This window comes from Haliaeetus albicilla, chromosome 11, assembly GCF_947461875.1.
Source record: "Haliaeetus albicilla chromosome 11, bHalAlb1.1, whole genome shotgun sequence".
Taxonomy (NCBI): Eukaryota; Metazoa; Chordata; class Aves; order Accipitriformes; family Accipitridae; genus Haliaeetus; species Haliaeetus albicilla.
This window is the reverse complement of record NC_091493.1, coordinates 23123003-23138601: the sequence shown is the minus strand read 5'-3', so window position 1 is coordinate 23138601 and position 15599 is coordinate 23123003. Positions and strand designations below refer to the sequence as shown.

The 15599-nt window shown below is 42.3% G+C and overlaps 1 protein-coding gene across 1 annotated transcript; it reads left to right on the top strand.

Moving 5' to 3' along the window:
• Positions 1–954: 954 nt before the first annotated feature.
• SLC35G1 (solute carrier family 35 member G1) lies at positions 955–11753 on the top strand. Its single transcript, XM_069796625.1, has 3 exons — positions 955–1461; positions 5601–5781; positions 6297–11753. The coding sequence occupies exons 1-3, from the start codon at positions 1260–1262 to the stop codon at positions 7054–7056; spliced, it is 1143 nt and encodes a 380-aa protein (XP_069652726.1). The 5' UTR covers positions 955–1259; the 3' UTR covers positions 7057–11753.
• The last annotated feature ends 3846 nt before the right edge of the window (positions 11754–15599 follow it).

The window sequence follows — 15599 nt, the reverse complement described above, 5'->3', positions numbered from 1 at the left end:
TCAACTTGCTCAAAAGGGAAGAACTCTAGCATTTGAAATTTATTCTGGTTCTTTTTGTCTGCACTTTTCGGTGGGTAAGGAAAAGGGGCTACTCTGTATTTCTTCGCACCACTGCCCCTTTCTGATGCCCTTGCCCAAAGACATAGGTGGCATTGTTTTTTTTAAGGAAAACCGACTGTGAGAAGGCGGTTAAATGATTTTTGTACCCTAGTAACAATCCTGTAAGGCTTTTCATGTGCACACAGAATGACTAAATCGCCCACCAGGTTCCCATCTCCATTTTGACCTCTGTGAATGCGGCTGGTGCAGGCAGCAGCGCTTCCACGGAGAGATGCTGCTGCCGCTGCTGCTCGCTGACACGGCAATTAAATGTTAATGCGCCCACTGAAGGAAAGCCGAGCTATTTAAATCGGTGCGGAGCTCGGACCAGTAGGATTTGTGACACTCAGACTACGGAGAAGCTGTAATAAAAGCTCTGTTATCTCGGGCCCGATCCTGCCCGCGAGCAGGCTGGTGAGCCGATACCGTGAGGTACCCGTCCCTCGGACGGTAACAGCTACACGCTTTAATTTCAGGCGCTCAGATGACGCAACAACGCCCCTGAAGTAACCTGGCGTCATCGTTTCCCGCAGTTCTACTCCTCGCCAGCGCACCGCCCCAGGCAGGTGCTGTGCTCAGCGGCAGCCGCGGCCTGTGCCGCCCCGCACCTCGCGGGCCGCCGAGCACCCCCACCCCACCCCACCGGCCGCCCGGCGGGGGCCAGCTCCGCTCCTCTCTCCGCCGAGATGAGAGCTCCCCCTCCCGGGGCACCGCAGCCTCGCTCCTCCCCGCCGAGCCCCGGCCCCCTCGCCCGGGCCAGGGCTCTCCGCCGCCCGCGCCGCGCCGCGCCGCGCCCTTCTCGGGGGGCCACCGCGGGGGCTGAGGGACGCCGGGCCGGCCGCTGCCTCCCGGGCCGGCAGCGGCGTGCGGCGCCCGCCGGGCTTTCGGGCAGGTGCCTGCCGTGGGAGGGGGACTGGCAACCCCGCTGCTTCCGGGCGGGGCCCTACTGCGGGGGGTGGTTAAGCCGCGACCTGGAACGGTCGTGTGTGTGTGTCGTGTCGTGCCCCGTCCCCCCCCGCCGCCGCTGTTCCGCGGGTGCCCGGCGCTGCGGGGCGGGGGAGGGAGCCGGGCGGCGCTGGGCGGCGGCACCGCATGCGCAGGAGGCCAGGTGGCTGCCGGCTGCGAGGAGCCGGTAACATCGCGGGCAGCCCGGCGTCCGCATGGTGCTGTGTCAGGGCGGCGAGGCCGCCGCTGTTCCGGCCGCGGGCGGGAGGGAGCCGGAGGCGCCGCTGAGCCGGGAGGACGGTGCGGGGCAGCCGTGCCTGTGCCCGGCGCCCGGCATGGAGGCGGCGGGCGCCGAAGAGCGCCGCGTTCGTGGCTGCTGCTCGGGCTTGTCCTGGCCGCGCTGCTGCAAGGCACCTGGTGAGGAGGGGGGAGTCTGGCGAGCGGGGCGGGGGGCGGGGGGGGGCAGCGCCCCCCTGGCTGGGCTGCCCCCCTGGCTGGGCTGCCCGCTCTCGGGGTGACATTGCCGGCGGGGCGGAAGAAGACGAAGGGGCCCCGCGGGCACCGGGGCTCGCCGGAGGCGGCGGCGGGGCGCCGAGCGAGCTCGGGCGGCCGCGGAGCGGGGCCCGGCACCTGCGCCGGCCCCGCCGCCGGCTGCCCGCGGGGGGGCAGGCTGGAGCCCCGCCGCCTCCGAGCCGTCCCCGGCCGCGGCGGCTCCCACCTGCTGCCCGGCGGGGGACACCGGGTTCCCTGCGAGCGCGTTCGGCCTCGCCCTCTTCCCCCCCGCTCTTTACCGGGCTTGGCCGGACCCTGGTGAAGAAGTAAGCGAGGCGGCAGGCACGACCCCCTCCGTGGCGCTGGCCCTTGTGCTTGTACGCCGGGCTCGGCTCGGGCCCGGCGCCCGGTGCGCCCCCCCCCGGCCCCGGGAGCGGGCAGAGCGCTGGGGGCCGCTGCGGCCGCGCACCGCTCGCTCCCGTCCCCAGGGGCGGGCTGCTGCTCGGTCGCTCCGACACGTAGGGCTGCGAGAGCTGCCGTAGGGATTATCCCTCGGGAAAAGAGTACTTCCTCTTGCCAAAGTTTTAAAGTAAGGCTTGCCTGGTTTGGGTAAATCGAGGTGCCTTCTAGCAGCGTGAACTTCTGGCACCGTAAACGTGTGGAGAAGGGGCATGAGCGCTGTTCAACAAGTCCGTGTACTTGCAGCTATGACTTCCCTGGCAATTCTTACCTCGCTTTAACGTGAGCGTGCTCCTGGTTTTGTCTTAATCCGTGCTTCGCTCCTTGGTCACTTTGAATTGTTAAAGCCACAGACTTACAGTGGAGTACGCAACATGTTTTTGTAAGTTTAATGTGGCTTCCTTTTAAAACATAAATGTCATCTTAAAATAATTTTTGAAGTTGTTATCTGAAGTACTTAAGCATGCGTAATTTTTAAACAACTTCACTGGAAGTGTGTTCCTCATTAAATATGGACTATAGTTGACCTTCCAGCAGAAAATGGATAAAATGGCAATCTTTGTTAGCTGGTGAGCTGTGGAGAGGCTGGAAGAGATAGCATAACTAAAGTGAAATTCACATTAGTATCACTTCTGAGGCAAAGCTTGGGGGAAAAAAAACCTATTTGAAATCCTGAGAAACTTGCATTTATTAACCAAAAAATACATTTTAGGTTGGGTTTTTGTTTGGTTTTTGTTTTTCCAGTCTCTCTAGCAAAATGTTAATTGAGTCAACGGCTGAACTTTATGAATCATGCCTAGATCTTGTCTGCATGACCGTGATTAGTTCATACGCAGGCTGTTGTGCTCCTGTCACTTTCCTGAAGTCTGTGAAAGAGCTGTTCTGCTTCTTACGGTGTGAAGAACGGATCACCCTCTTCTGGCTCTCCTGAAGGTCTGGGAGAGTCATCTTCTCGCTGACCACCTTCCCTATAGCCAGTACCCTTCTGCCTCTGCTACTGTTCTCAAGATGCATGTATGTGAGAAGCGTGATTTTCTTCACTGTATACATTTTGCAAGTATAAAAACTGTTTGCAAGAAAGCATGGCATTAAAACGCAAACAAAAAGAATTTACCCAGAAAATGGCATGCAATGGAAGGCATTTGACTAGGACTTAAAACAGGAGTGGAAGATTGTTTGAAAGCCTTACGTGTGGAGATGGCCAGGGAATAAAATTGGAAAACCAAATCTCAAATCTGTAGCCACTCATAAAGAGGACGTGGGTACTACTTGAAACTTTTTTATTTTCAGACTGCTACACTGCTTTTTAAAAAAGCATGAGAGCTTGAGAATTTTGATGGTGTTGGGCTAGTGTTTGGAGGCTTAATATTTTGTGGGGTGGGAATGTTATCTTAACCTAACTTCTCCTTACAACGTGTTTTGGAATAAGTACACTTCAGAACTGCAATTCTTGTTTCTGGTGGAAGAACTTGTACCATTTTATTTTTAAAGGAAATAAACCACTTTCTCATTGCACTGAGTACATGCTTTGGCAATATGAAATGTTGATGGTTTAAATTCTAGTATTGCAAGATACTGTTTCTGATAGACTTGGCATGTTGGGTAGCTTACAAAAATGAGTTCTTTCTGATTTTTTCTTTGTTCCTTCAAATCCAAAGCTTAGTTCTGGGTATAAGAGCCTTTCAGCTTACTTTGCTTTAATTTGATTGGTTTTTCCATTTCATCACTTCCATTGTTTAGATTGGCTTCGTTCTGTAGTAATCAGACAAGCTATCGTGCCTGAAATAAAAGTTAATAGTTCTGTTTGTGCTGCATTCATCCATAAGCCAGCCTGGGTTTGGATTTCCCATTTCAGTTATAGGCCAGTCTGATTCCTCTTGCTATAATATTAGAGATGTTGATTTTGTAGTTCTGTTGCATGACTGTGGATTAGGATGTTATGTAATTCATGAGCGTTCTTTAAATCCACTCTGTTTCATAGTTGGTAGATGTCCTGGTCCAGTGTTGGTTGTTTTTGTAGTCACTTTTATGTAATTGGCTGTTGCTAAATAGAAATATTTCTAGTAGAAACTGTCATCCATTTTTAGCTGTAGTGTGGCTGGACTCCTTGAAAAGCAGGCCTTCTGCCTACTTCAAATTCTGGTTGCAGGTGTAAAGCCTGGGCCCCTAGAACTGTTAAAGCCAGAACCAGTGCTCTGTACACACTGTATCAGCCCACAGTCTCAGCTCTCAGGTAGTAAGATGCAGTTTCTCAGCCTGATCTCAAGGAGGATCAAAATGGTTGTGACAAGTTTTGTTAATTAAAAAAAAACACAAAAAACCCCCCAAAAAACCACACCCGAAGCAAAACAAAAAAAAAACCACCTCAAAACTATACTTCATTGCTAAGCGACTTAGAGCAGTGCCCTGCTGATAATGTTTTAGAGGATCCAGGAGGCTCACGGGCTCCCACACTAACTGAGACGAGGCACCCTTTTGTCAAAACACTGCCTCAGGGACATGGAGTTCTTGCTCTTATCTTTAGAGGGTGTTGTAGAAGAAAGGGTAACTCCCAGTGTTTTATGCAGACAGAAAGAAAAGAGGTAGTGAAGTAACATCCCACTCAAATTTTTAGATGGGTTCTCTCTTCCATGGTGTTCACCTCTAGGTTCAGTGGAAAGACTGTTCCTCTTATGCAGCAAAGCAATAACAAAAAAGGCTGGTTTCTTTGGAGACGGTGTTGAGGTCAGCAGCAGTTCACCCTCTCTGTTTGCTTTCTTTTTTTTTTTTTTAATAGAAACCATTAGACTTGGGAAGCTACTTCAGGAAGAGAAGGTCTGATAAATAAGCATAAACTAAGGTGAAATGAAGGTCTTCGTGGAACTGTGATAGATACCAGTACCTTAAGCAGGCCTATGATGTTTTAAAACTAGTCACCTAAATTTCTCCTGCTTAAAAATGTGTATTTGATGTTTATTTGAGGAAAATAGTTGGATTCTTGGAGCAAGATAAAAATGTTATATAAAACTTCTGTAGGTCTGGGTCAAATTTGGAGTGATTTAGCTGCAAAATGAACATGAGGTATAACAAAAGTGAGGTTCTGCACACAATTTTTACATATGTGTGTTTGCGAGAAAGGAAATTGAATTGTTGCTTATGAACCTTAATTAACTGACTCAATAATCAGATGATTCCCAAGGTAATGAGTTTCAGTGTTTCAGAATCTGACCATGGACCATTTTGCAGTCATGGGTATTTACTGGTCCTTGGGCAGTGGTCATAATCATGCGACTAGTCCTATAGTGAATCACTCAAACTAGTCTGATGCCTCCAAGAAGTAAAGCCTACTAACTCATGTAGAACTGTGAGAAGTTCTGTATCCGAAGTGTTAGAGTTCATCTCTTAACTCCTGTTTTAAGAAAAAAAGGAGACCCGTGGTGGTCAGTGAAACATATTTTCAAGGTAGGTCTGGTAAATACATGTAGTATTTGCATTTGTTTCTTTTGCTTCCCGTGTCCTCTACCACAAGAGTAGCTACAAATGTGTGGAGCACTGCAGTATGTACAGCCGCCTGACCTGAGAAATCTTCTAATAGATTATTATTAACTGAAGTTTATCTGTTGCAGGAACAAAGAAAAAAGCTGCGTGTCCAGGACTTGGTCTGTTTTATACCGTACTGTCTGCCTTCCTTTTCTCAGTGGCCTCTTTATTTCTTAAAAAAATAGAAGATGTACATTCAGTGGAAGTGAGTGCCTTTCGATGTGTTTTCCAAATGGCATTTGTTCTTCCTGGTTTAATATATTACAAGTAAGTGTGGCAGATGTTTAAAGTTATTTCTTAAAAATAGATCTAGAATTATCACTCACTTAAATCAGATTGTAATATTACTTTAATTCAGACTTCAGTTGTGTAACTGCATTGTTTTGGATTAGTTGATGGTTTCTTAATACAATTCAGAAAACAAAATCTTTGACTCCCTGAATTGTAGAGGTTTCTGCAGGGATTATATCAAATGTAGTGATCTTCCATGAAGTGGTGTTCTTAAAAAATAGAAGGTAATTTGTAGATACTCTTGGGTTGTTTTTGCAAGCAAAAAATTAATAGCTAGAAGAACAGGTTCTGGACTCTGAATGTGATTGCGTGTGGTGATGGGAGTAAATTGGTCTGTGATCAGACAGTTAAAAATATTTTGATATTCGAGATAAATCCCTCATCTAGAGAAGTGTGTACAATCTAGAAGGGTGTGTACATTTAAATGTGATTGGATGTTGGTCATGAAACAAGCAAGCCAGTGACATTAATGTGACATTTCTGTTTTTCAGAACAGGGTTTTTGGGACCAAAAGGTAAAAGAATTTTTCTTTTCTTCCGAGGATTCCTTGGCTCTAGCGCAATGATTCTTCTCTACTATGCTTTCCAAGTCATGCCACTAGCTGATGCCACTGTTATAACTTTTAGCAGTCCTGTTTTTACATCATTGCTGGCATGGATCTTTCTCAAAGAGAAATACAGTATTTGGGATCTTCTGTTTACCCTCTTCGCAATCACTGGAGTAGTTCTTATTGCCAGACCACCATTTCTGTTTGGGTCAAACGTTACGGGGATTGAAGGAAGTTATACAGATCACCTTAAAGGAACTATAGCAGCGATCACAAGCACAGTATCTGCAGCTTTGACTTTTGTTATACTAAGGAAGGTGGGAAAATCTGTGCATTATTTTTTGTCAATTTGGTATTATGCAGTCATTGGTTTAATTGGATGTGTTATAGCATTGTTTGTTATGAATGAATGGCGTTTACCATACTGTGGTAAAGATAGGGTTCTTCTAATATTAATAGGCTTGCTAGGGTTAGGGGGTCAGATATTTCTCACAAAAGCATTACAGATAGAGAAAGCTGGACCTGTAGCCATAATGAAAACAATGGATGTGGTGTTTGCTTTTATTTTACAAATTCTTTTTCTCAATCATCTACCAACTTGGTGGACTGTGGGAGGTGCCCTTTGTGTAGTAGCTAGTAGTTGTGGAACTGCCATTCGTAAGTGGCGACAAAGCTTGAAAAAAGCTAAACAAAATGAAATATAACAATACAGACACTTAACTCATTACAGAAACAAGCAATCTTGAAATATATATACAATATTTATTTTTATTTATTTTAAATATCTCATTTACCAAGTTATATCCAATAAAATGTTGATTTAAAAAAAAAAAGCCAAATTGAAGATGTTTTTACAACTGATTAGATATATGCTTTTCTTATATTTAGGCATGCAAATATGAGAAGTAGAAAGATATTTAAAAGTTGTTTGCTTCCTGTCAAAAGTGGACAATAGTTTTTTGGTTATTATTTTCCTACAATACCTGATTCTCCACTTCTTAGACCCTTTCTCTATTCTTCTGAGCAGTGCAAATCAGTCTCCCAGGCTTACTTAATACTATTCTGTGCTTGATTACCAGAGGGACTGCAGTACAAAAGTTAGAAGGGAACAAAGAGTTATAATCCTATAGACATCCAACTTTTATAGAACAGATGAAGCTTGCATATTTACAAGCTTTCTATTTTTTTTTCCACAAAACAGATGCCAAATGGGGATTTATTTTTAATTTGGATTCTAAAAGAACAAAGGCTATTTCATCTTTCCAAGCAATATCCAGGGAAAATTAACTTGTGAAAATTATCTATCAGCTTTGCTTTCTTTTAAAACAAATTTTAAATGTTTGCACTTGCTTTACAGGCATAATGAAACAACCTAATCCCTTTTTTTAATGTGATTTTCCCAATAAATGTGTCTTTAGTTGCTGCAGTCTCGGTGATGCAAGACAACAGTTGATTGTATACCACTTGTAAATTAGCTATTTCTTGTGGTATGGAATGTTATTCTGTAGCTGCAGTTTTCTTTATTCTATGCAAAAAATTATATTTTTTAGATATTTAACATAGGTTATTTTAAATGCTGCTTATGACCCTTTTGTTTAGATTCTTTTGTACAAAAGTTCTTTGTGAGACCAAGTTTAAGTCTTCTTGGCCCTCATAAAGTTAGGAGGATTTACAATAAAGCATTTGCCTATATCCTAAGAATTTACAAGAGTGCAGAGTAATTACAGTTACAGAGAAAATGCAGGTTGGCCAAGATCATAGCAGAGATTGTACAGAACAGGTTTGAGGAGAGCTTGATGGGAGGGTGGAGCTATGCATACACATCTCATGCCATGGAGGCATCCGCACTACATCAGACAGAGCTAGTGGGCAGCTACAGCCCCATTTCTCCAGCTGGCCCTTTTGAATCTGCACTTAGTCACTTCTCTTACACATCTTCTCACTTTTGTAGGCTTTATCTTGATAGCAACAAATACTAAGAAAACAGGCTTGTGTTATTGATCTTTGTGTCCTTCATGTTTGAGGAGGAATATATGTTTAATATCAGGTAGAGGGATTTTCCCAAATGGAATCTTAGGTACTTTTGAGTCTTGTCTCAGTAGTGCTTAAAGAAAATTTTAACTTCGGTCTTTATTTGGTCCTTTGCATCATCAGGTGGTTTTCAGTTATTTACTCACTCTAGTGTTTTTTCTGAAGGAGAATGCTGTGTTCTGTAGACTTGATACATTTTTTTTTTTCAAAATCACTAAAGGTGGCAGGTGTTTCCTTATTTTGATTTACTCCAGTCACATATCTTTTCTTTTGCCAATAAGCATTGCATCCCAGCAGGACAGATCTAGGGACCTGAGTCCCGAAGGACTGGAATGTGTATAGTACTTTGGGATGTATCTGGGTGTGAGGAGCCATCTTTGTGCAAGATTCTGTATGTAGACCAGCACACTGAATCCGTATATGTTTATGGACATGAGCAGACTCCACTTGAGTGATAGAATCAGTTCCTGCTTATAGCTGTCCATTCTCTGCTTCTTCTGAAGGCTAAAGTTCAGCTACTGCTGACAAGGTCAGGAGTAAGTATGAGCTGCTTTTGCATCTCTTTAAAGCCTGATGTAGTAACAAAATTCCAGTTTGGCACCCGTTTCACTTAGTACTTGAAATTGTAAACTAGGATTATTTCTTCTGCTGCTCAGCCATCACTGCCATTGAGCAACAGGTTTCAGGGGAGGGAAGGAAAACAGACTGCATTTTTTATGGCTTCACTTCATGTTTAATATGCATGTGTTTGAATTGACAGTTATTAAGGTGTAGTTCCAAAGCAGTTCATATTGATGTCAACTTGGGTTGTCAGCTGGTCCTGCTCCCTCCCGTTGGCTCCGTGCTCAGGCTTATGTGGTTGTGTAGTGAGCTGGGAGCTGATCCAGCTACATAACTTTTTAGAAGGTTGCTGGAGAGGGCAAAACCAGAGTAGCCTGAACTTGGTGACAGTGTGAAAACATTAGGAAGGGGAATTAGATAATAGTTTAAATTACAGAGTATGAATGCTGCTTTGTCAGTACAGAATAAAAATGATGTGGAAGTTTATATCAAAAAAATCTTTAGGTCATGTGATTTCAATGAATCTTGTTTACACTTAATAGAGAAGAGCAGACTACTGAAGAAAGGACTGCTTCCTTGCCCTTAACAAAGCTGACCTGAAATCAACAACCTGATAGAGAGATTGGTAATTTTTCTCTCAAGTTCTTGCAGAAACTCTTTTGATATATTTCCATACCTGTAGTGCCAAAAACCCCAGATGACTTTTTTTTTCTTTGTCCAAACCTATAGGGTTTCCTTATGGCTCCATCTACTTATTTCCTTTTGCTGTTCCTAAAACTTCCTAAATACTTAAGTTGTTAAAATAATAATTTAAACAAGATCCTATGTTAGAGAACATTGTCTTTTTTTGGAACATTATTTTGATTTTGATCCATCTTTTAGAGAATTGTTTAACTGGTGTGAGAATGAAGGACTTGACTAGGGCTTCTCTAGTCATAAAGCATGACAAGCTAGCTTCTGTAACTAGCTTTTCTAGATGATTTTGGGGATGGAAGACATTTAAGCTTTAAGTTTTTTTCAACCACCTCAATTTTAAAATTTTACTTCCTCTCAAATGTAGGTTGAAAGCCTAAATTTTAGTTGGAAGCCTTGAAAAGAATGAAATTATACAAAAATATGGATACTTGAAAATGTTGGGGGTTTTTTTAATTGAAAATATTTCTTACAATTCCTGTGAAGATGGTCAAACTTTTTTTTTTTTTTCTTCCGGAGCTTAACAGTTTGAGGATCAGAATGAAACTGGCTGAGCCTTGATTCTTTCAGATTCTGATTTTTCCTTTTTTTTTTTTTTTCCTCTTTTCCTGGATAGATTTTTACTTTCAAAATCTTTTTTAGCTTTTTAAGTTTTAATACAGCAAGTTTCTCAGGGTCAAATGTTATTTTTCTGAGCTTTGAGTCAGAAATATATTATTAATGTTAATCACCTGTATTTTTAAGTTTGATAAATGTACTTTTCTAATAGGAAGTCCTTCCTTTGTAATATGATGGAATGTTGTTGGATTGCAATTGCTATGCTATAGAGTTAAGTTTCTCTTGAATTTCAACATATTAATTCAATGTACTGGTTTCACTGGATCCTGAATAGAAAGAGTAATAATTAATTATTGGTTATTTTGCACATAAACACAGGGTAAAAAGATTTGGTTGTTACTGATGCATCACAAGCATGTTTCTTATGTTCTTTACTATGCAAAACACCATAATCATCTGTTGTCTTCAGTGGGACTTTATAGCCTTAAAGCCTTATGTACCTGACCCTTCTAGAGAAAGCTGATGGCTGAAAAAGCTACGTACTGTCACTGTGCAGCAGCCAATTCCTTTCAGGTTAAGTTGGTTGTCAGAGTATGCTCCAAAAGCTCTCTAAATACATCTACCCTAAGAATTTGACAAGCTTGTTGTGTAGGCAAGGGCAGTCTACATAATTAAAATATATTTCCCGCATTTGTCTAACACCAGGCACGAAGTAACTTCAGCATAACAGCATTGGTGAAATAACTAGTTCAATGTGCCATTTTTCTTCTGAAACTAGGTTCTTTCCCAATTCCAAAAACTGTTCTAAGATGGCTCTTCCTGTAATTGATAATGACAAGATGGATAGTACTACCCTTGATCATCATTTAGTATAAACACTTCCCCCCTGCAGTAGCGTCTCTTCCTTGAGCTGTTGTTCAAGAACTGTCTGTTGGAAGAAAGCTTATTTCTAGAGAGGCAGCCTCTTAAAAAAGTTATTTCCTTGCTAACTAGCAGTAGTTAACCAGGAAGAGTCTGTTTTCCAGTTCTCTAACCATGGTAGGCTCATCTGTGGCATCAGTCCCACAAGGGTAGTAGAAGCACGATCTCTGTCCCTGCATGGATTCAGGGTTGGTAATGCTGACAGCAGATGTGCAACACTGACTTCAGCAGGATGTTGCAGTTACCAGCAGAATGTTTTTGTGGTCATTAACTGCCTGTCCATCCAAAGAAAAGTTGTGGCTTTATGTTCCTGCAGATGCAGGTAACTTCAGGGTGGAACATACATAGACTTCTATGGTGATAACACTTCTGTGTATCAGAATGAATAATTTCTGATGTTATATGAGTTATTGCTTGACAAAAAGGGGGTAAAAACACCCTCAGCATTTATTAAAGGATTTTTACTATGTCCTATATATTGTTAAATATATGTTGAATGATACGTTTTGTAGAAGTTACTGGCTTTGTTATGTAGTAGTATATTTTTATAGACAATTCTTGTATATTGAAATGTTAAGAATATTTTCCTAAGAGTTTTATATTCCTCATTGCTAATAAAATGAACCTAAAGAATTAATCTCTGGTTTTGCATTGATTACTAGAACATATTTGAATGTAGTGATGGTAAAAGCTTTATGAAATAACTGTTAATCAGCCACTGTTAAATGTGAACATATGCCTCAAATTCTGCTACTATTAGCATGCTGCATCACTTTTTCTGCTCTGCAACAAGCTAGAGCTGAAAAGAAGCTCCATCATCTTCCATACAGAAATTTCTTAACTGGAAACACTGTGGCATTGACAGGTCAGTAAAGTTAAATTTTCCTGTGTCCAAGTGGCAATTTGTTTTTGTGGGGTTTTAGTTTTATTTCTTTACATCATGATTTGAATTCGAGTCTTGTCACTTCTGTCACAAGGTGATACTTAATTCTTCCCAGTGCTTCCCGTTATCTAGTGTTTCAATAATTAAATTAACTTCTCACCAAAGTGAAAAAAGCAGAAAAAAAGATTTACCTCATTTGCAAAACCACCACCATTGCTAAATATTACCAAAAGCTTGTAGTAATTTTTTAATTACCCTTATAACAGTGCTTCCTCCTGCAGTGCTGTCTGGTTTTGTAAGAGCAGAAGGTAACAACTGGATAAGGGTATTAGCCTACTTGAGAGCTTTGTGCATATAATGAATCTTTATTTCTGGGCATGACTTGACTTAGCATTATAGAAAGAGAAATAGATGAGGGAAGCCGAGATAACATAGTGGGGAATTACTAGGAGTGTTAGCTTGTCTATCCAGCACCCTCATCTTCACCTTATATGCTCAAAAATTAACTCATTGTAGGATGACTTGACACCATCTGTTTCTGAGGCTCTTAAGGAAAAGCAAAGTACTTCCAAGAGTGCTTACTGTGCCAGGCATAGGCAGGAGAAGAATAATTGTGAAATAATTTTGTGGAGAAAATTTCCTACTTTCTCTTGGCAGTTCTGTAGGTTCTTTGGAACAACTATAAATATGTAATATATAATATACAGAAATTTAAGCTTTAAGGGAAGGGGGGGGGAAGAGCTTTTTGGATAGACAACATTAAAATCTTCCTTATTTACAAATGGATAGTGACATAGTACATGAAGAGATGACGGCTATTACTAAATACTAAGACTCGTGAAAAAAAATTCCAGAATTATGTCTACCCACTCAAAAAAAAGCAAAGGGAAAAGGGATCAAAGGATTTCAAAGGAAAAAGCATTCCCATTATTACTTGGAAAACAAACTTCACTAAAGTTGCAAAATAGTTATGAACAGCGCTAGTTATCCCCTTATTGACTTGATAAAGCATTCTTACAATCCTGAGCATGGGAAGCAGTACATGAGATACAATATGCAGATGAACCGTTCAAATAAGTTTCAGTTGATTCTTTTGATTCTTCACTTTCTGACACTACTGAATGAAGTTCCTACATTATCCTGTCAAGTAACAGTAGAATCTGGAAAGGATAATGAGAAACTACTTTGTCATCTGAGCTTACGTACTGAGCAAAGGCAAAATGAGAGATCTGAGTTCTTGCCCTGCTGGTATAAAGTGATTGTGGGGTCTGTGAAAGAGGTGGAAAGAAGACGCATGATTTCTGGTCAGCGAGTATGAAGTTCATTTTTCACTCTGTATTGTGATTGTTCTGTCAGTAGGTGGGGCTATCTCTCTTAATTTATTCCTTAATGTGTAGGATTAAACCCTGTTAAAAATCCAGATCCACAGTTTTGGACAACCGAAGTTTCAGTACAGTGTGATGTACACAATGTAAATACCTAAATTTAAATAGGAGTCGAAATGCTATTGAAGCACTTAAATGACTATACAGAATGCTGCTCAGCAGACCTCTGAATAATCTCTTAAACTCTTTTTGCTGATGTTTTAAACTGCATCATGCACCCCCTCTGAAAGCAAAACATTCTAGAGGGTACAGGAGGACTTTGGCAATGCTCTCTGAAATTCTGGGGAACAAGGGGAGTGCGGGCCTGCCACCTTCCTGTGAACGTCAGTGAATTGGGAGGGAATGTTGTAATGAAATTAGACATCTCGTCAGTAATGATGTTACTGGATATGATCCAGTCTGTATATCTAGCATATGTCCTAAGCATTCTTTAAAAAAAACAAACACCCAAACCCAAAGCACCCCACCCCCCGAAAAAAAATGGGAATAACAAGTATATTTTTGCTATTAAATTCTTTAGGGTAATTTGTGATGAGTTAGGATGAATTTAGGCTACTAGTTCTACTTTTGCACAGAAATAAAGCATATACGCTGTCCGAGTAGTTGCAGCAGGTTGTAGCTATTGCCCCGTTTTTCTCCTGTTTGACAAGGGGATTTAAAAAAAATTCTGTTCCACTCTGATTTTTACCTTGGGGCTGGGATGAGACCCCTGCATAGTTATTGAGCAGGTTCCTGGTGCAGGCGCTGAGGCAGTGAGGCCCTGTACATCTTCTAGCACCTCATGCCCCGGGCCCTACTGCCAAATATTTGCAATGCCAGGGTTTCCCAGTAGCTGTGTTGCTCTGGTGTCATGGTTTAACTCCAGCCGGCAGCTCAGCCCCACACGGCTGCTCGCTCACTTCACGCAGTGGAATGGGGGAGAGAATCAGAAGGATACAAGTGAGAAAACTCGTGGGTGGAGATAAAGACAGTTTCATAGGTAAAGCAAAGGCCACACACGCAAGCAAAGCAAAACAAGGAATTCATTCACCACTTCCCATGGGCAGGCAGGTGTTCAGCCATCTCCAGGAAAGCAGGGCTCCACCATGCGTAACAGTTACTTGGGAAGACAAACGCCATCACTCCAAATGTCCCTCCCTTCCTCCTCATTCCCCCAGCTTTATGTGCTGAGCATGTCATATGGTCTGGAATATCCCTGTGGTCAGTTGGGGTCAGCTGTCCCGGCTGTGTCCCCTCCCAACTTCGTGTCCCCCCCGGCCTCCTCGCTGGTGGGGTGGGGTGAGGAGCAGAAAAGGCCTTGACTGTGTGTAAGCACTGCTCAGCAGTAACGAAAACATCTCAGCGTTATCAACACTGATCCAAAAGACAGCCCCATACTAGCTACTATGAAGCAAATTAACTCTATCCCAGCCAAAACCAGCAGGTCTAGTCAGCCCAACCGAGGGGTGTGGGCAGGACTGAGTGGGCTGGAAGAGCCTCTTCAGTCAGACCAGCTGATGAAGTGGGAAGTCATGCAAGCTTTCGAGCGTAGAGGCACCACACTTGAAGCCTGGTATAGCTGGGAGTGGTTGTTCCAACTTCTTCATTTAAGAGATGGAAATATTAGAAAGGGAGGAGGTGGTACATTTAACTACTGCAGCTAGCTAGAAAAAAAATATTTGTCAACTTGTTTTCCTTTGCAAGGTTGGCTGGAGGATTTTTTTGCTGGTGTTAGCTGGCACTGGTAGGGGTTGTTCTATTTAATAGGAAGTACTGTACAGATTTTGGGAAGCTAATCAACATTAAAGGAGAGGAAAACCTGTTAAATATTACTTGGAAAGGCTATGTGACAAATCTATTTTATTTCATATAAAGTGCACTGTAAATCAGACATTAATATTTACTTTCTGCTTTCCCATTTGTAATTTATTTCTTAAAACAAATATTTCTTTATATTACCATAAAAACTGTGCAGTCACTATTGAGTTTTGATCAGGAAGTGAAGGAAAAAGCTGTATGCTTTTAAAAAGTAATCCTGATTGTGTAATTTTTTTTCGTATTACCAGAAATATTTCATGCCAACCAACACCTTGTAATAGATGTGTGTTCAATTTCTTCATTAACATCATCTTTATATAATATGAATAAGGCCCTATGTTCCACTATTTGTAGTAATGTATGTAGGAAGTCCATATGAAAACACTTGGACGACATTTCTTTACTTTTGCCATATGGC

What these genes read in the sequence shown, in the direction of transcription:
- SLC35G1 (XM_069796625.1), top strand. Translation starts at nt 1,260, where the DNA reads ATGGTGCTGTGTCAGGGCGGCGAGGCCGCCGCTGTTCCGGCCGCGGGC. An exon ending in GCGCTGCTGCAAGGCACCTG is followed by an intron (nt 1,462 to 5,600) that starts GTGAGGAGGGGG and finishes TATCTGTTGCAG; the next exon opens with GAACAAAGAAAAAAGCTGCG. An exon ending in CCTGGTTTAATATATTACAA is followed by an intron (nt 5,782 to 6,296) that starts GTAAGTGTGGCA and finishes TCTGTTTTTCAG; the next exon opens with AACAGGGTTTTTGGGACCAA.